General features: G+C 56.5%; 1 protein-coding gene across 4 annotated transcripts in view; it reads right to left on the bottom strand.

Annotated features, from left to right (window-relative positions):
- Window positions 1-19935, bottom strand: part of ARHGAP26 (Rho GTPase activating protein 26) — a 126262-nt gene that overhangs the window by 35560 nt on the left and 70767 nt on the right. For all 4 annotated transcript variants that reach the window (XM_035338668.1, XM_035338670.1, XM_035338666.1 and 1 more), the window contains exon 18: window positions 5193-5352. In XM_035338668.1, coding sequence (XP_035194559.1) covers window positions 5193-5352 — 160 coding nt within the window. The remainder of the gene's footprint in view (window positions 1-5192; window positions 5353-19935) is intronic.

Raw genomic sequence — 19935 nt, 5'->3', positions numbered from 1 at the left:
GAGCAGAACCACCTCTGCCCTGCTGCTTGGGGAGGGCAGGGCTTGGAGCGATGCCGCTCGGTGGCAGTGGCACGGCGCTGCCTCCCGATGAAGCAGGAGTGCCCCAATTTCTCTGGGATGCTTTCCAGCCCCAGACCTCCCACTGCTCCATGCCCACGCTCCCACCCGGCTTCAGAGGGGGCACACTGGAGGCTGGCAGGGCAGGGAGGACGGCCCCGCCGCAGACCCCCAGTGCCGCCAGGCGAGGAGGTGCAGAAGAGGCAGCGCTGTGCCAAGCGGCCCCTCAGCCACCTCGGGGCGGCACGCGGCACCCCGGCTGCATTTAACTGCTCGCGATAGGGAAAAGCCAATAAATAGCTCCATTTTAAAATGCACCAGCGCTTATTTTGAAGGTCCATACAGGGAGGAGTCTGAGGACTCGGGGAGCCGTAAGATAAATAGTTCGTTCTCAAAGTGACTTGGCCAGCGCTACGCGCCCGGAAACTGCGCCGGCCTCCTCGGCAGCGAAGGAAACCCCCCCCCGGCAGCCTCAAAAAATCCCGCCCCACTTCCCCCAGCCGAGGCATCGCTCGCATAAAAACTCCACTCTTCTCCACCAGAAAGTTTGTCAGGTTTGTTTCAGTCTTTAATTTAACGAGACTCAGCGAGACGTGTTCCTCACTGTGCATGCCCGTGTTATAACTCTCCCCGTCCCAGGGTCCAATTAACGGAGAGAGAGAGACGGCTTAACGGTCAGACGGGGAGAGGAGCAGCCAGGATTCATAAATTACATTTACAGCCCTCGTGCTCGCTCTGTCTGATGCAAGCGGTAACTTCGCTGCTGCACAGCCACAGAAGGGCCAGGAGCCGGCAGCACCCCGAGCACCGGGAGCGGGAGGCTTTTGGAGCAGCCCCCACCCCTGAACAAAACCATGCAAGTGCCGTTAAATCCTCTGCTCCGCGGCTGCTCCAGAGGACGAGCAATGTGCCCGCTGACCTCATTATCTGGAGCTGGTTATAAACGACAGCTTCACAGTGCTGGCGACTGCTCCCGAGGAAGCGGTCCCCAGGCACACGCGGGGGCAGTGCGCTGCGGAGGGCTTTGGGTGCTGGGCACCCGTTACCCCGATCCCTGTGAGATGGAGAAGCGCCATGCCCACTTATTAGGAAGAAGCTGAAAAAGGGGCAGGTTGGGTTTCCTTCCCAGAGGAGCTCGATACCGGCGCACACAAACGCAGCCACCTGCCCCTGCTCCGGCCGGTGCCACCGACTCGCTCCAGGGGCTGGCAGAGCCGGGAGCTGCCGCGGCGCTCTGAACGGAGGCAGGACGAGCTCCATTCGAGGGCAACTCAACTGCTGCCAACAGCATCGCTAAAAACGGTTGCTAATTAGAGAAAGAATAAAATAAAGATGAGGTGCTGAGGGCTTTGACTTCAGTATTAATTCTTACCACTTAGTAAGGCGAGCGTTTGGGTCCGTGCGAGTCCCTGCAAAGGCTGTCTCTCATTTGTCATCACTACCGTGTGCAGAACCAATTCAGCTGGTGAATCTTTTGTCTGAAGGGAACATCATCAAGGCAGTACATTGATGTCTTAATTTTGTAACACTTCAGAACAATGGCCTTTTCCGGAGAGCTATACAAATAAAAGCTTTGGAAAATAAAGGGGATGGACAGCCACAGTTTTCAGAAAATTAAATGCCACCAGAGGTAACAATATTTCAATATTGCGTTCTGCTAACATTTCATTTTTGAGTCAATTTATTGTCAAGTTTTTAGAAATATAGTGTTAAATAGCACTCCCTTGAGAACTTAAGAGCACACGGCTTCCTTGTTTGTTTAGAGGATACACTCTTGGTCTGCTTGTCATGGCAACATCCGGAGCCATAAGGGAAAAATCATTTTATCCATTTAAAAATATGCCGTCGGTGTGTATCGCGTACCACAGCGCGCCAGCGTGCTGTATTCCCCAACACACCCAGAAAAGGCTGACGACCGCTAACGGAGACGTTTGCTCAGGAACAGCTCCGGGTTTGTCCACTCGCTGGGTGGTGCTGGGCAGGCGAGCGCCGGCTCAGCTCTTCCAGGGTTCCTGTTTGCTCTGGCACGCAAATGGTGCGGCCGCTAGGATGTTGGGTCCCCCCCCTTCCCCAGGCCCTGACTCTGCACCATCCCAACGCTATTCCACACTTCCAGAGGCTCTGGGGTCAGTACAGCCCCTGGGAAATAACCCCAAGTGCAACAGTTCTGCTGGCAGCTGCAGTTACAAAGATAAACGCGAGGCCTGCGATAGCTTCATGCGCGGAGGCCTTCTCAAGGAGAACAGGTCTGGGAAGCCCTACAAACAGCCTGGGTTTATGGGTGCCATTGCGAGGCTAACAAACAGGTTGGATCCGAGACCTGGAAACCTGTAAAATCCCCAGAAACGATTCAACTTTTTGGATTACACACAGAGCTTAATGGCCTGTGTCGGAGGCTCTGGCAACACGGAGCAAGCCGTAATTTCCCAGCCGTGCCGGGAAGCCTCACAAAGACACCGTTCTGCTGATTACGATTCCAAACTGCGCCTCGCTCCCGAGACGCACCGAGACACCGCGTGCTCGGGGCACGCGCCCGGCCGGGGGCTCTCGTTACCAGCGCTGACACGGGACCATCACCGCCGTGTCCTGCACCGCCCGCCCCTGCTGCTGCTGTGCCTTGGAGGAGGATGGTATTCCCCACGGGCAACCCCAGGGGGACGATGAGCTAAATGTGGGGTCACTGCAGATGCAGGGAGACTGCCTCCGCTGAGACCTTCCCCACGGCTCCAGCGATCAGCTAAGCCTGCTGGAGGGGCTGTAAACAAGCTGCCAGCAGTTACTCAGACCAAGCGATGTCATCACCGAGCTATTTTTTTTTCTTCTCTTTTTTTTTTGGTTACACAATGACGACAGTAATTTTAACAGGAGAGGCATCCCACTTACCTGAGGGAAATAGAATGTAATACCAGACGGTTGCTGATTGCCAGGAACCATTCAAATCAATTACATTTTCCCTGCGAATGCACTTAATCATAAACAGTGTCTGTGAGTCACCAGTGTAAAACAATACAAAGCACCAGCAGCACCAGCACAGAGCACTTGCATATTGCTAATCACCTACAGCAGCTCCCGGGGGGAACTTCAGTGAGTTCCAATCAATTGAAATTAAGGAATACGCTGAAAAGAAACAGCCCTAAAGAGGGAGCCGAACCAGCACCGATACCGAATTTAAAGATTTTCCTCCCTTAGCTGCCTCTTGCTGTCTCCCTTCTTGGGATCATTTCCCAAGAGCCCTTGAAAAATGAGGACAGGGGTCCGCAGACATTCTGCGCGCAGCCTCCTGGTGCCAAGGGGTACCTGTGCCTCGGTGCAGGCGGTGCGGGCAGGGCGGGCAGGGCGGGCAGGGCAGGCAGGGCGCCATCCTGCACCACCAGCACCCGGGAGCAGCCGGGGTGCACGGACCGCACGCGCCGCACTCGCCCACCCACAGTTCAGTGGTGACGAAAGCACATAACTGAGCCGCAGCTTCCCCCTCCCGCCGGTGCCGTAAATTACTCCTAAGGCAGGGAAATCATGGCAGCGCTCGGGAACCCTGCGACACCAGGTGTAATTCTGCCGGTGAGTGGAGATGAGCACTGCAGCCCACACAGACACGATCATTGCAGAAATCTGTCATCGATTCCTGCAGCTGCCAACCGATGGCAGGAGACTCGGTTCAGGAGACTCGGTTCAGGCAGAACAAGGATCAACGTCTGGCGACCTGTTCCCCAGGGACCCCCAGAGCTCAGCGAGGAACAGGGCCACAAGCTCCCTGGCCGCGATGCCGCCCTGCTCGGGACGCTGGCGGGGCAGCAACGAGCCCATCACCACCAAGAGCCAGGCGAGGTTTCCCTGGGCCACTGCAGGGCCTCCACGGAAGGACAGACAGAGATGGCCACCGAGGGCCAGCATGAGGTTTTGTGCCAGGTTTGAGCCTTGCCCACAACCCCAGGTTCGTTGCTGCTGCTCGCGCGCCCCTCTGTGTGGCAGCTCCTAATTAAGCAATCACTGCCATTACCCCCCACGCAGAGGAGAAGAAAATAGCTCCTCCGTGCTAAATAAATACCACAGTGCTCATCTGTCCTGGGAGGCAGCTTCTCTGAGGACACACAAACCACAGAGAGTGTCCCCATCCACCCACCCATCCCCACCGGTCATGCATTTGCTGCCTCTTGGCAGACCACGCACCCCAGGACTGACACCCACACCGCACGTGCTGGGGACTCAGCCTCGCACCACAGGTGTGAAATTGTGGGCCAAACTTCTCCAGGGTGAGCCCAGAGCCCTGGGCACCTCGCAGCACCGAGACCCAGATCCTGCATCCTGCAGCTTCCCAGCCCACGCCGCTCTCACACCCAGTGGCACTGCGCAGGAAAGCGTGGCAAGGCGCCCCTTTGGCCGGGGCACCCGGAGAACGCGGTGTTTCTGGTGATGCACCGTGCTGCCTCCCGGCAGCCCCACAAGCCTCTCCCCACGAGCCCACGTATGTGTAGGCACGCTGCACGCAAGCTGCAAGCAATGCTCGAGTTCACAGTGTTGGCAATCAAAAGACCCAGGCCGGAGCTGCAATGCTGCCTGGCGGTGGTGCCCCCACTCCCCTCGGCAAGTCTCGCTCCATTTTTCAGCCAGAACGCACAACTCAGTACCGTCTCCAACCCAAACCAGACCAAAGATCAGAAAAGGAGAACTGCTTGAGTTTAGAAGAAGATGGATTTTTTCAGAGCTGCCATTTGCAGCATCACATAGCCTTCCACGGGCAGTCAACAGGCTTCTGCACCACGCTGAGGGCGGCCAGCTCCCTGGGGGGACAGTGAACTCCCCGAGGGACATCCAGCTCCCCGGGGAGGCACGGGAGCCCCCCACTGCAGCACAGCCCACTGCGGCACGCGGCCCCTCTGGCAGACCCAAGCAACAGGTGGGAGCATCCCTGCGAGCACAGACACAGCCGCGTCGCAACACAGGGAGCGACCCTGCGGGTAAAGCCAGTACTTGAACAAACACAGATTTAGTCAGAAAGGCAGGAACCAAGCCTAGCCCTTCGTGGCTGCCGGCCACGCAGAGCAAGGAGGGCCCCGGGAAAGTGGGCTGCAGCTTGCGGAGAGACAGATTTGTTTTAAGAAATGAACTGCACTGAAAGAAGCACGTAAAGCCGTTACCTTCTCATGGTTTTCTATGAGAATTTCAATCACGATGTTCTGAAACTTGATGTCCATAATGGCAGCGACTGTTTCCTCCTGGGGTCGAAGCAGAGTTGGCCCAAACACCACACCCAGATTAGCAACAGTCATCAGGTTCTGCTTGTGGTTATTTGCAACTCTGCAAAACAAAAGCAATACAAAAGTGGGTGATAGGAGTAATCAGAATGGAGCCCCCTCCCTGCCTCGTGGCTGGCACCAACCTTACAATTCTGTTTACGTTTCTGACACTCCTGGTGAGCTCCTTGAAGGCTCAGCCGTGTGGAAAAGTACAACGTTAACCTTTGTGTTGCTGGAGGCCCTGCAGCCTCAGGAATTGGCTAATCCCATAAAACCCCAACGCTGCCCTGGCCACCGAGTCTCATGTTGCAAACCACTCCCAGGAAAACATCTTGAATCATTAATGCTTGAAACCCTTCTAAAAACAAATTGTTGGACCTCTGACACACGCTGCTCTCCAGCTGAACGAGTGACCTAATATGTTCCAAAATCCAATTCCTTCTCACCCATTTCAGCGTTTGCCTTCCCCAGAGGTCAGCCCCACGCCGCCCAAACAGAGCAGGCTGCGGAGCGGAGACCTCGCGTCACCAGCGGGCGCGCGCCCGTCCCCGCCCCAGCCAGGAATCCGCCGGCCGGGGACCCGCGGACACTCAAGCCTTCCTCCCTGTCATCCCTATTTTTATGTCAGCGAGTGTCTCGGCCCGTGGGAGCGGAGCAGTTCAGCAAAACGAAGCAGCTCACGCAGGACCCGGCACCCCGCTGATGGGCGCTTTTGGGGGCCCCTGGAACAGCTCCGGGCTGGCCGCTGCTCTCGGCGCTGCGAAGCATCAGCAGCACGGCTCAGCCCCCAGGAGCACAGGGCACCTGCTTGGTGCTGCGGGGAGCAAACCGACCACATCCCACCACGAACACGGGGCAGCCTGGGCTCTTCCAACCTCCTCGCCTGGCACCGCGGGCCCTGGCTGAGCCGTGTGCCCGCGCCTCGCCGCGACACGTCGCGCAGCGACACGTGCGAGTGACACAACGAGGACTTGCGGTGGGAGCCCTGCAGCCCTATCTTCGCAAGTCTTTTTTGTGGTTTTCTCCTGACCTCTTCAACCAGGAAACTCGGTGACTTCAGGCTGTGCTGACACACAACTTCAGCTTACGTGTTTCTGTGAGCGCCTCTTCCCCGTAGTCTTTCTGTCCCACTTTCCCTGGAAGCATGCACTAGGCTAGCACTTCGTGAGCGTGAGATTCTCGGATCTTGCTGGATCGTCCCAAGATGTTACTGCCACGAGCCTTTATTACTGATCGCAGAGCCAAGGAGATGGTGCTCATTTGTGTGCGGGCATAGCTTATCTCAGCACAGCGCAAACTAGGGCTGACTTAAAAGAAATTCGGCTTTCCTCCTTTTCCATCCAAGTCTCACTTGAGCCAGTGAAGAACTCTTCATTCCTCACCCCAAACAAGGTTCCTCGGGAGGCAGAAGAGGACCTTGTCACCAAGGGATGCTCCGGGTCACCAGAGCTGCCCCAGCTCCAGCCCCGTGCTCTGTGCAGGCGAGAAACCTCACCCCGGTGCGTGCTACATCCCCGGAGACCCCGCAGAGGGGTCACCTCCACCAGCACGCTGAGCACTCAAAGGTGCAGAAGCCCCGGTGAAAGTCCCCGGGGTGTGTTGTAGGACCTCCCTCTTCCCCGTAACCTCCCCCAGTGTCAGGAAGCCCTGAATATTTTATCACAAGCGTCTGAGAAATCTCCTCTGTCAGTAAACCGCGGCGCTGCGGGGACGGGCTGCCCCGGCGGGAGGCTCCGGTTACCGATGCGCTGCTCTTCCCATCGCCATTTGGTGAGCGAGGGCGCGCCAAGGCCGCACGCACACAATGCAATGCTCACACCTCCTCCCCTCGCCAACAAAACCAGCAGAAGGGAAGCAAATCTGCCTGAGGACGTCACAACCTCGGGGAGCAGAGAGAAAGGCAGAAGTCTATCAGGGAAAAAAACTTACTTAGGAAAAAACTTGCTTCCTTACAGGAAAAAACCACCTACGTGCAGAGGGATGTGATTTCCTTTCCCCATCGCTGTCTCTCCAGAAGTGCCTACCTCGGTAGTGCCCTGCTCAGGCCCTCGTGTCCCCCTGCCCACATCCCCAGGACGCTCGCTCCCTGCCCCGTACCCGGGGCACCCCCAGCCCCGGGGGCAGCCCGTGGGAGCCGCCCCAACGCTCGCTCCGACGCCCACAACGCGTGGCACGGGCAAACAGCGCGAGCCCTCCACACGCCGCGTCCCCCGCGCCGTGTCATGCAGCTCCAGCTTCATGTTTGAACACAAAATCAGCGACAGGGGCTGCAGGTCGCAGCGCTGCGAGATAAATCGAAGTCATGTTTCCAAGCCTGCTTCCCGCCTCCGTAACGAGACGTTCACGGGCGCCGATGAAATATTGACGCTGCAGCAATACCACACATCCACATGCTCCTGTTTGGATTTTGAAAAATGCAGCTGAAACCGAAATAGTTTTGAAAGTACTAATAAAATAATAATTCTAACGATCTTCTGCGGTTGCTAAAACAACGTTCATTTATAAAAAAACAACTGAACTGATCTAAGTCTTACAAAATTAGGTTCCTTCATTTCTCATTACCGTTATCCCGTAATGCATCACCCTAATAAATTGCTTTGTCGTTGACTTATTACCGGGAGGCGGCTGTACACGGTCCTGTTAATTATCACAGCCTGAAGTATTAATGGCTTCCCAACGAGGGCAGGGTCCCGCTGCCCCCGCAGCAGACCTGGCTCTGCCCTTGCCCCCTGGAAGCCCCCCTGGGGCAGGCGCCAGCCCTCGCCCCGTGCCTCTGCCGGCACCACGCTCCTCTTTGCCGCGGCGCTTTGACTCGGCAAAGGGCTAACGACATTTAGCAGCTGCATGGGTCTCGGTCCCTTCTGGAATAAATCAGGGTGGCAGATGAATTTCTGCACTGTAACACGGGTACTTTTCCACTAGTACCCTTACAGTGCTTGGTTACTAAAGCTATGCTACAAAACATGATTCACCTTTCACATCCTTCAAATTCCACATCCATTACCCACATGGCGATTTACTATAAATTATACCTCTCCATCATCCTTTGTACTAGCAAATAATGCCCCAGTTTCTAAAGACGGGGTGTTCTCATCCCAAAGTGTCCCTAATGCTGGTGCTTTTCACAGATGCTTTTCTGCAGGCATCGTTAGTTCCATTCCGGAGCTGCCCTTCAGAAGGTTTCCAAGTATTTCCTGCATTTTCCTTTTAACCTGCTGCTTCTCCCTGGCCCTCAGTGCCCTCTGAAATCAATTGCACTAACAGTAATTTAGACGGGTCCGTTTTCAGCTCTCTCTCCATCCCCGCTTTGCCGAAGTCACCTCCAGCACGGATGGGAGGTGGGAACCCAGCACAACCTCTCAAGCAGTGCTCGGTGCTTGCAGCGCGCCGGGATATCGCCTGGCGGCTGGATGTGGGGCTGCTTCTCCTCCTCTCAGCACACCACGCCACTGCCAGCACCCAGCACACGCGGCCGGGGCCAGGAGCGGGGGGCTCACAGCGCTGCTGCAGCCCCCCGGCAGCGCGGGGCCCCTGCGCCCGTGGAAGGCCGGTCACTTGGCATTCACCTGCAGAAAAACAGCGGAGAAGGGGAGCAGAGTCAATCCACGTGGTGTGCTACATTAGATTACGCCTGGGTTGCTTGGATACTGTATAATCACTGGCATGACCAAACATAATTTAATACAGACTAATTGGTAGTCAGGCTTCAGTGCAGAGGAAGCTTACAGGAACAGCAAATATTTCTTTGTGGCGCCGGCTGGAAACCAGCAGCAGGTAGCAGAGGACAAGCGCACGGCAGCCGAGGCACAGCGAGCGGTGGGGAACGCCGTCCTCACCCTCTTGGCTTTCACAGACGTCACCGATTTCAGTTTCTCCAGCCTGGCCAACACCTCCCATTTACTCTCAGGGAAATCCACTTCAAGGGCTCATTTGCCTCTCCAGCAACCCGCAAGGAGCCCGTGCTGTGGGGGCAGCCCCCGGGGCGCCCAGCCCACACCGCAGCCAACACCATGCACAGAGCGAGGCGACCAACAGCGCTCCCACCTCGCCTCCCGAGCCGTGAACTGGCATCAGCGGCGCTGCCCAGCGCTGGTGGACACGGCCAGGACACGGCGTTACCTCCGTCAGGGCGCTCCTGCACATCCCGCGGGCCCTCGAGGGCGTCCCCCATCCTCGAGGGACGTTGTGCCCCCGTACCTGGCACCGCTCGGCACAGAGCTCCTGCCCTCCGTGGCTGGAATTCTTTTGGGCACGCATTCTGTATAAAATGCACACACGCCTCAGCCAAAGAGTGTTATTATGAGTACGAACATCTTCCCTGATTCAGAGAAAAATCTCTGAGAAAACAAACATCTGAACGGGAACAAAGGCTAAGTCCTGAGTGTTTCTATTTCCATGCCTGGGACAAACCTTTGAAAACAAAGCGCTTGTTACGGCTGGCCTAGCGAGACCTTAGAGGATGGAAACTAAAGCAGCTAGTTCATATTGCTGCAGGTCAAAGGCTATTTTGTCGCTGCCCCCACCAGTAAAGCTAACACGAAAACCCAATCACGCAGAGGATTAGCAATCCGAAAATTATTTAGGCTGCTATAGGCAGTTTGTTACAAATTAAATGTGTGCGTTCGACGCTGGAGATGAATTAAAGACAAGCCCCGAGAACACAGCTAGCACGCTGGGTGACAGCAGCACCTCTGGATTTAGCAGCAGTCCGGGGGTGAGTAACTCAGTAACTGCGCGAGCCGCACTAAACCACGCAGGCGAGGCGCAGCCAAGGCAGAAGCTGTTCCCACCGAGGCTGCCTCGCAAGGAAAGCCCTGCCTGGGCAGGCGTGGGGCTGCGGGGCTCGGGAAAGGTGCGGAGGCGGCGGGGGGTCCGCAGGCAGCTCCGTTTCCCTGAAGCCTCGCAGGCAGCGTCGCACCCACCGCGGCTGCCCCCATTTCCGCCAGCCCCGTTGGGGTCGCGCACACTGCCGGACAGACGGCAGGGCTGCTAGAGCCCGCGGCCGGCGGTGTTTATCGGATAAGATCTAATGAGTTCTGGGAAATGTTCCTGGGTGCATTCGAGTCCTCCCTGCGCATTACCGAGCTTAATTGGGCTGCAGCTGATGAGCGTGTAGGTGTAGGGGCGAGGGGCCGGGCCGGCTGCCAGCGGCCGGATCCGGGGGAGCAGCACCGCAGGGACCGGCGCGGGTGCTGAGCTACGGCACAACGGCTGCGAGCTGCCGTGAGCGGCCACCTCCCGGCGCCAGGGACGAGGGTTAGCGACGGCACCACCGGGCTGTGCTGAGGGCACCCAACAACGGGGAAGCCCTAACGGGGAGTTTTTGTCAAAAGCAAACTTGTGTCAGGGAAGAAATGGCTCGAGTTTGAAAACTGCGATAAAAACAGTAACCCTGGAAGGGTTTTCAAGTTACTGAAAGGAGGGATTTTAAAAATCAACGCTCCCCTCCTGCAATATCAGAAACAGAGGAGACAAACAGCAGTTCTTCAACAAGTACCACTGCAAACACAACCGCCACCCATAGCTCACCGGGAAGGAACTGAAGCATGTAAAGGATTTATCCTGCAGCACCAGCTGCTGCTGTGCAGGCAGCCACATCGGCCAGTCCTGCCCTCGGGCACCCGCCCTGACCAGGCACACAGGCGTGAGGGCAGGGCAGGCGGGGACCGGGACCGGGGGCAGGCGGTGGTGCCAAGCACCCCGGAGGCATTCACGGAGAACCGCCGAGCGCCACCGGTTAAGCTTCAGCTTCCAAGCCAGAGCGTGCACACTCAGAAGGGATGTGTTCACTAATTGCATAACTGCAATTTATCCTGTTTATTAGGGCCTGGATGTGCCTGGGCTCTTCTGGGCCGCTCTTGGACAAGGGAAGCTCTACAAGGGCCGGTGGAGTTTCGAGGTGCTGGACGAGCGTGCTGGGCACCCGCTCTGCTGCCAGGCGGTGCTTGCCCGTCCTCGGCACGCAGCAGCAGGGGCTGGAGCACGGACACAACCCCGCTGTGCAGCCCCAGCTTCCTGCAGGCTGACCAGACGTACGGCATCACAGCTTGCACAGCGCTGCCGCTCAAGTGAAGCGTGGACAGCCAAGTGCTGAGGAATGCAAATGGAGGCCAGCAGATCCAAAAGGAGGACAGATCACCAGGGAAATACAAAACCTCCCAGCAAAGACAAGGAGGGACTTTCTGAAAGCAGTCGACAAAGCGCTCCAATACAATGCTGAGAATTAAGAAGGGTTTGCAGCGAGCATCCTCACGGCTCTCAGGTTTCCCCGCTCAGCTAGGACGGGACGTGTGCCTGCATGGGCTCTGTGAGATCTGACTTGCTCCAACAAGACTCCCTTTCTCTCCCGGGTGAATCTGGCCACAGCTGGATGCCTGGGTTCACTCCCAGGGAAAAAAAATAAAAATGCTCATATCGCAGTGAACAGATGCACAGGCCAAATGTTAAACGCAGTATCGGTGAGCCTAATCAGTGTGAATACCATACGTGCTGCGACTTGCAAGCAAAACTCCTGTGGTGCTGCAACGCTCCTCCGATTCAGGCTTCCCAGACCAAGCAGCCTCGACGTCTGTGGGAAAAACTCAGGGCACCGCGAGGAGCTGCCACCCTTGCCCACGCCGTGCACAGCCCCTGTGCTCCCCCATGAACACCACGTCTGGGGAAGAGATGGCACCAGCTGAGCGCAGTTCCCATACCCCACACCCTGACCCCGAAGCCTCTCACTTCTTCCTGTAATTTTGCGTGCGAGCACAGCCCCCATTTAGAACTTCACTCAGCTCTGCTCAGTTACCTCTTTTTCAATCACAGCAGCTATTTTACCGTTAGGGACAAGCACCACGGCAGGGTTTTGGCCAGCTCCACGGCCCCACGAGAACCGTGCCGTGCTCCCGTGCCCCCAGCGCTGCCGCCTCCGCGGGCACACGGGCAGGTTTCTGGCTGAACAGGAATCGTTGAAGCACAGAATATCCTGAGTTGGAAGGGACCCACAGTGAGCAGAGTCATCGCAGTCAGTGCGGTAAAGCTCCGAAAGAGAAAGAAAATGTTAAAGAAAGTGCAAGTGCCTCAGCCACAGCAAAGAGTAACACAGCGGGGCTTTACCTTTCTTCCACGTGAGTAGCTTGGAGCACATTCACAAGCACACGATTAGCACTGCTCCCCAAAACATTTCTTTTTAAATAGTTCATATGGAAATGGAATACAGAAATCACAGCTTTGTAAAATAAAGTCATGGTTAAAAACAGCACATAAAGTGCTGGAAAAAACCACCTGGATTTTGTGCCATGCACACGTGGGCACACCCGCTCACCCCCCGAAGCCCTTCCTATTGTCAGGGCAGTAGCTACCCAGCAAATGGCAACACACTTCCAAGGAAGCGCATTAGAAGAGCACAGTAACTAGTGAGTTCAGTAAGACAGCCCGCAAATCCCCTGCCTCAAGGGGGGGTGCCTGTGCGGGCGATGCACTGGCGCACCTTCCGCCCCCCGCAGCGGGGGGAGGCAGACCAAGGGGTGAAGGAACGCACTGCCACAATGATGGGTCCCTGGAGAACTGCAGCGCAAAGACGCCTGGTGCTGGCGGCTTCTGTTGCCTTCCTTCTGTTGGAGAAAGATTGACTAGAAGTGTGCACAGCTGCACGTCACTCGGTCCTGTGCCCGTTCCCCAGAAAGGGCCAGCTACAGAAACCCACCAAAACGCCCGAGCGCCCGTGTCTGTGGGAGGCAGGAGACACAGCGGGGAGAGACGGCGGCCATGGACTGGAAACCTTTTGCTCACTCTAGATTCAGCCCGTTCCTGTGCATAGTTTCAGTTTCACTGTGATAAACAATTAAGAAGAACCCAGATAATTATGTGCTAGCGACGACATGTGCCCCGCAGCACGGAGCTCCAATGCGACCCCACAGGCGGGGTGCCCGCGGAGCGGTGTGGGCGCAGGGACGTGCAACCGAGCCCGTGGCACCCACGTTACCGCTGCGGAGCGCCCCGGCCAGCCCCGCTCTCATTTAGGGCACCCTTATCACATCTGGAGGGATGACTCTACGTGCGATGAAGATACAAGGCTTGCAAAGGACCTGATAAGAGAGATGCTGCAGCCTCCAACGCGTTCCTCTGCGCTACGAACTGGGGATCCTTCAGAGAGCACGAGGCCCGCCTGGAGAAGCAACATGGAGCAAAAGCTACTAGAACAATGCGAGCAGCTAATCTCCTCACAATCTGGTCTGAGAGGTGAAGAGTTCATTTGCAGCAGCAGAAAAAACCTTTTGCTAAGTTACACATTACAGGAAGCCAAGCACAAGAAGCACAGAGAACACCTACGGGATTTTTTTTTTAATTCTGCAGAATCTCCTGTTAAAAACAAAACCAGACCAGTACGGGGCCGACAGAGCTGGCGAGGGCAGCTCGTGCCCGGGGCGCCTGCACGGCCGGTGCTGTGACCACCTCCCTGGTCTCGTCTCCAGGAGCATCCCGCCTCTCACCCTACAGTGCCACCGCGCAGGAAGGCTCGGGCGGTGGGAAAGGATCCCCCTCACCTCAAGGCTTGGGCAGAGCAAACAGCAGAGAGCAGGGGACGCATTCAGGGCCCCCCCAACACACCGGCTGCTAGGCACGAAGGCAGCCCGGCGTCGCGCTCGCTCTCCAGCCGCCCCTCGCTGCGCAGCCGGCTCCGCGCGCTCCCAGCCGCGGCGTGAGGACGGTGCCTATCTCCCGCCACATTACCAGTTATCCGGCGGGTTGTTGTGCAGCAGCGGAAAAAATGGACCCGTGCCATTTGCAGACAGATGCAAGACCATATAAGAGAATGCCTGCGAGTGCCGGAGAGGTTTGAACATCCACTGACCTCGTTTAAGTGCTTCCTCTTCCTTTACATGGCCTAAACATACAAAGGGTTTCTGCGGGAGGCAGGAAGCGCACAGAGGGAGACTCCCCCGTGCCTGAAAGGCCCCGTTGTGCTACCCGGACTGCATCTGTTTGGTTTTGAGAGCGATGCCTCCATTTCCACCAAGCATTTCTGCACACGCACCAACCCAGTGGGTCCGACAGTGCAGTGTGGACGAGCCCTGAGCTGTGTTAGCAGGAGCGCCGCTCTCCCTCCTCCTGCTCCCCACTGCGACTCGGTGGCCGTTTGGGCGATGCCCAGGTTTGTTTTACTTGAGCAGAGTTGACCTTAGTGGGAGTTGAACAGCAAATGCACAAAGATTTCAGCCTTTGGCTCCAAAGCTACATTCCAGTCTAGATCTGCAGCTCGAGTTTGCCGCATTTCCACGGCACGTCTGCTGTCTTCAGTGCCCCGCGTTACGCCAGGGCTCGTACCTAGCAGGAGCACTTCTGGAGTTTCCCCCAAAATCCATCTTGTTCAGAAAACAAAAGCCCAATAAACCACGTTAAAGGCATCATTTCTTCAGGAACCTAATACAAAAACTAAGAAAACAAGGGAGGCTGAAACATTGAGACAAAAACATGCAGATTTCATTAATGCTTAAAATGCGTGTGAGCCTGGAGGAGCCCGAGAGCCAGCAGAGCCCCCGCCGGAGGCACTGTGAGGGGAATACGGCCCTCTGCGGCCTTTGTCTTCCCATAAAGCTACAGGTGGTTCCAGTTAAAAGCTGTAATTAAATTAGCCATGCAACATGGTTGCGCTAAGATTTCAAACCAATCTGCAGAGCAATCTCTCCACCGCTGCCTGTGTCCAACACTAAAAATACCCCAGAGTTACACAAACCCACATCTGATGGAAGAGGACGACCCGGAGGATTTCCCACTGCTCCCGGGATGTGCGGGCGAAGAGCGGGTCCTGCGGGCTCCCTGCACCCACCGCTGCCCCAGTGCCCACGGGCGTCACCTCCCCAGTTCCCCTCTCTCCTGCCTTTTGCAGGGAGGTAGGGTTTGGTTTGTTCCCCTCTAAGGCAAAAAAAAACAAAAAAAAAAACTAAAACCAACAACAGACGACTGGCAATACTTGCTAATAATGTCAAAGCACTAAAAGAAAAAGGATTTTTATCGATCTTCGTGGGCTTGGCTCCAATTAGGAAGAAGACAATTTAAAGGAGTCGCTTAGAGCTGTAGTTCCAAAACCAGGAAGGAGAAACACAACCCGTGACCCCCGCAGCACACAGGAACTGTGTGGGCCAGGAGCACAGCACCAGGATCAGCGGACAGCCGAGGTTGGCGCAGACCCCTGGGGTCGTCTGCCCCAGCCCCCAACCCGAGCACAATGCCCCGGGCAGGACCGTGCCCAGTTGGGTTGGAGCATCTCCCCTGATGGAGACCCCACCACCCCTCTGGAGGCGTTTCCAGTGCCTGGCCTCCCTCCGGACAGAAAGGCTTCTTTCGAACGTTCAGAAGGAATTTCCCACGTTTCAGCTTGCGCCCGCTGCCTTGGCTCCCGTACCACATTCATGAGCTCCTGGCACTCTTGCCAAGTATGTTGCTGCTTTTCTTTTTCTTTTATCGTGACCTGTCTACATTTTCCTTCTTCCTTTCTGTGTGCTGGTTCACACCTTTCACCATGCCCACCAGGGCACACAGAGGCAACACACACACCTCCACCAGTACGCACCCCTTGCCCAACGCAAAGCAGCAGACGATGGTCCTGGTGCCACTGGTGGCTGGGATGAAGCTCCAGGGCTCGCTCTCTTCAGCACCTCTCCCTTGAATCGCCAGCACTGCCCACAGGTGAGACAGCGTGCTGCTTCGGATGGGACCCGGGATATCCCCAGATGGCAGCACTCGGCCCAGCCAGGGGCACAGCACGGCGCTCCGGAGCTCGCCCCAGTGCTAGAGCGAACAGAAGTTAAACAGAATGGGCTGGTGGCAAAGAAAGCGCGCTGTGCCCGTCCTTATTGCAGGTGGGACAGAACTTGCGCCTGGTTGTGACCTGTGACAAAAAAACTCGTGCAGAAGTGCCTGACACGAGATGGTCCCGGGGCAGGAGGCCCAGCAGCACCAGCAGGAATGGCTCCGGCTCCAGCTCGACAGCGGTGCAGCAGCACCCCTGTGCCAGCTCCCCGGGCACCAGGACCTGATGCTTCAAACCAAGGCACAAAGCAAAGGGACAGAACGGGAACAGGAACAGGAAAGGGGAAAAAGGCACTGCAAAACCAGGACAGACAGGTCTCGAGCAGGGTTCTCCCAGCTTCTGCAAGGGAGAACATGTGCATGGGGAGCCACCTTGCAGGTGACCTTCACAATAAAACCTGCCTTCTGCAACCTACGCAAGTGCCCAGATCCCGTGGGCCACTCAAACGCTCCAAGTCCTGCTGAGTTCCCAGCCGCGAGGAAGCCAAGTGCCAGTGGGGGCTCAAGGGGCTCGGGGCTGGCGGAGCCCAGGCACTGCCCCGGCTGTCGGCAAAGCCCCCGTGCGGTGCCGGGTGTGTGGGGCCCCGGCAGCATGGACAGCACTTCCGAAGTGAGGAAGGGGGAGCAGCGGCGAGGGAGGAACGCTGCTTAGACTTTCCATGCAAGGTCAAGAGAGCTTGCTCGCTATTTTCTTTTGGCAGCCAAATCAGGCGAAGAACATATGAGAGAAGCGTATCTTAAAGGCCTCAGAGGCTAGTGGAAATTTCCAGAATGTCCTGGACAAGAATGACTTACTGGAAGTAATACATAAATCAAGCAAATGAATAGTTACCAGACAGCAGCATAAACAGCTGCCACGGGGATGAAATCAGACCTGCTGTGCCAAGAGGCGTCAGCCTCATCGCCTGCTGCACCTTCGGGGGGGAAGCAGGGAAAACAACCGGAGGAAAAGCACATTTCTGCAGGAAGCAGCTGCCCCGGTACAGCACCAGGCTGTACCCAGCGGTTCCCGAGGCCGTCGGGCACCCAAAGCACCGCGGTGAGCACCGTGCCCGCTGCTGGCAAGCCGGCCCCAGGGGCTTTGCATGGGCAGCAGCCAAGGATCGGGCTGCTCTGGCGAACCAAACCAGACACCAGGCTCTGCCTCCAGGGGAGACCCTGGAGGATTTTTTCTCCCTCTCCTTTGCCAACAATGCGTGGTGCTGCCGCGAGCCCCCTGTCCCACGCTCCTCTCCAAGTCCAGCCCTGTGTGTCCTGACAGTGGGGGCATCACTCTCTGGGTCGCTGGGGCTGTGGCGAACAGCAGCCGCCCCACGGGGCTGATGGAAGGCATCCATGCTGATAAGCACAAAATGATTTGTGCTAGAGATAGCAATCACTATCATGGTGGTTAAAACACGTAAAGTAGAAAACAACACCACAGCAAAAACAAAGGGAGCTAGTCACTGCTGGCCAGGCCGCAGCTGTGAATGATGAAAGATAATTAATTTTCGCTAAATACACGTACACGCTTTTTTTCTGCAGCCTCCTTAATTGCTTTGACCTTTTGCCAGGAGAGGCACGGGTGCCCAGGGCAGAGGCGGCTCAGCCCTGGGGCCGGGGCACAAGTGCGGGGTGGCGACGCACGCAGCGAGCCCGGCACTGAGCCGTGCCGATGGGGCACCGGCACTGACGGACCTGGCTCTGATCACTGCAGCGAGAGCAGGTGTCAATTTCTGTCCATGCAAAAAAAAATTATACCCAAATTCTTGAAAAATAATCGGTGTAAAATCCTCCTGCTCTGCACCCACAGAGCTTTCACTCCTCCATGAGAAAGCACGTGAGCGGAGGACAAGATGGCGGGGCCGCTGACAGGACAGGCACCTTCCCGCCACCAGCCTCGGCCCTCGGTGCGGCCGCCCCCAGGCTGCGCGTGGCTTGAACTCGCTTTACTTATTTGGCAGGGGGAATAATCGGTTTCATCAGAGCTGGCACAAGCTATCGATAAAAGCGCGTTCTGAACCGAAGCACAGACGTTCCTGGAGATAGGTGCCGGGCCAAGAGGAGATAGCTGCAGCACAACAGCTCCCAGCCGCGCGGCGAGTTGCTAGGTGACGCCTGGGGACGGCCTGCCGCAGCTCCACGGCCACCCGACGCCTCGCATCCCTCCCTCCTCACCCAGAAAAGGTGACAAAACACCCATCGGAAGCACGGAGATGGCAATCCCACGCCACACGGGGCCCAAGGGCCGGGGCTGCGGAGGGCACGCACTGAGCTCGGACCCCTGCGTGCTTGAGGCTCTGGTCCTGTTCTGGCTGCTGTGCCCGGGAGAGAAATAAACACAGATTTCAAGTGTTTTAATTTGAATATTAATGGGGATTTTCCTCTGCTTAACAGCAGTACGTGGCTCTTCCACTTCAGTATCAGCACAGATCAAATCTACCACCGCATTTCAGGCTGCAAAACAAAGGGGACAGCCGGGGGAGCCGGGCCTGGACCTGCTCGCCCCCGGGGCTGCCACAGCGCGGCTCCTGCACCAGCACCGGGACCGAGGGGGCTCCTGCTCGCTGCCTCACACAGGTGATGGAGAAGTCACTGCAAGCAGCTAAAAAATGGCATTGAAACGCATTTGGTAGCCTTCAGGGCCAGCCCGGTGGGGGGGGGGAAGTTTTGCCGCACTACACACTTCCCCTAACACGTGCTCACTCAGTGAACTCATGTTTCTTGGCATAAAGTGTTCACGCAGCTCTTTAAAAAGTCTTTTTTCTTGTTTGTAAACTAGGGGATCAGGAGCACTCTCCACAGCCATCTCCTGCAAACTCCAAAAGCTCCAAGTAGTGGCAGTGACTAAGCAGTAGTGATTCTTACAACCAAAACAGCAAGAATAAGGAAAAGACAGGTACTGGCTTTGCCTTTTAATTCTCTAAAAGATGTGTGATTCTGGCCTGAGACGAGAGAAACCACACCATTTTTGAGGCCATCCAGAACCAAGTTCAATAGATGCATCCTTAGAAATCCCCTGGAAAGGCTGAGGAGCTGTGGGTGCTCGTTGGGACCGCTCCCACTGCACGTGGTCAGGCTTTTCGGCACGGATCCTTTAGAGAAAACATCAGAACAAGGAGGTCTCCGATCCTTCAGGAACACTAAATCACAGCTGGGTTTATCACAGAAATCCTGACAGTGTGAACATGGCCCAGGAAGGACAATTAAAGGTTTCACCTACTCGCAGATCAAAGATTACCATAACAGCAAGTTTCCCTGGAACAGGTGGCTGCAGAGGAAATTCGCAGCATGAATTTTCTGATGGAGGACCACTGACAGAGACTGCCCACGCTCTGGTTTTACAGGGGATAACTGCCTGGACACCTGAACACCATCAGGAGGCAGCGCAAACAGGATCAAAGACGCAGCAAGAAGTCAGCCTCAATGAGACCAGCCTCATTTTCTCTTTGCACACCCTCCCATGCCTGTCCCCAGGACCTGTCCCCCACCTCCAGCTCTCCTCTCCCTCGAGCACCGGCGTGGCGTCTCCCCGTCGGCACGGGGCCGGGACGCGGGGGTGCTCGAGCACCCCTCACCGGATTCCAGCGCCCACTCGAGCGCCCACTCGGCGAGGGCCCGGCCACCATGGGAAACCCGCGGCATTTCTCTCCGCGCTGCTGCACAAGTGCTCTGCTGCAAGGGAAAAAGCGCGTTACTCAGCCACCTCATAGCGCTTATCCCGGCTGGTATTTAATTTGTATTAATAATTGCCAATTTTGAATGTATCAGCTGTGTTAGCATGGCTTTATTACCGTTACTAATGGCAGCCCCACGCCAAAAAAAGCAGCCTGGTTTCCCTTTTCAGTCAGCAACAGTGAACGCAAAAACC

This window comes from Oxyura jamaicensis, chromosome 13 (assembly GCF_011077185.1).
Source record: "Oxyura jamaicensis isolate SHBP4307 breed ruddy duck chromosome 13, BPBGC_Ojam_1.0, whole genome shotgun sequence".
NCBI lineage: Eukaryota > Metazoa > Chordata > Aves > Anseriformes > Anatidae > Oxyura > Oxyura jamaicensis.
This window is presented reverse-complemented; position numbering and strand designations above follow the sequence as displayed.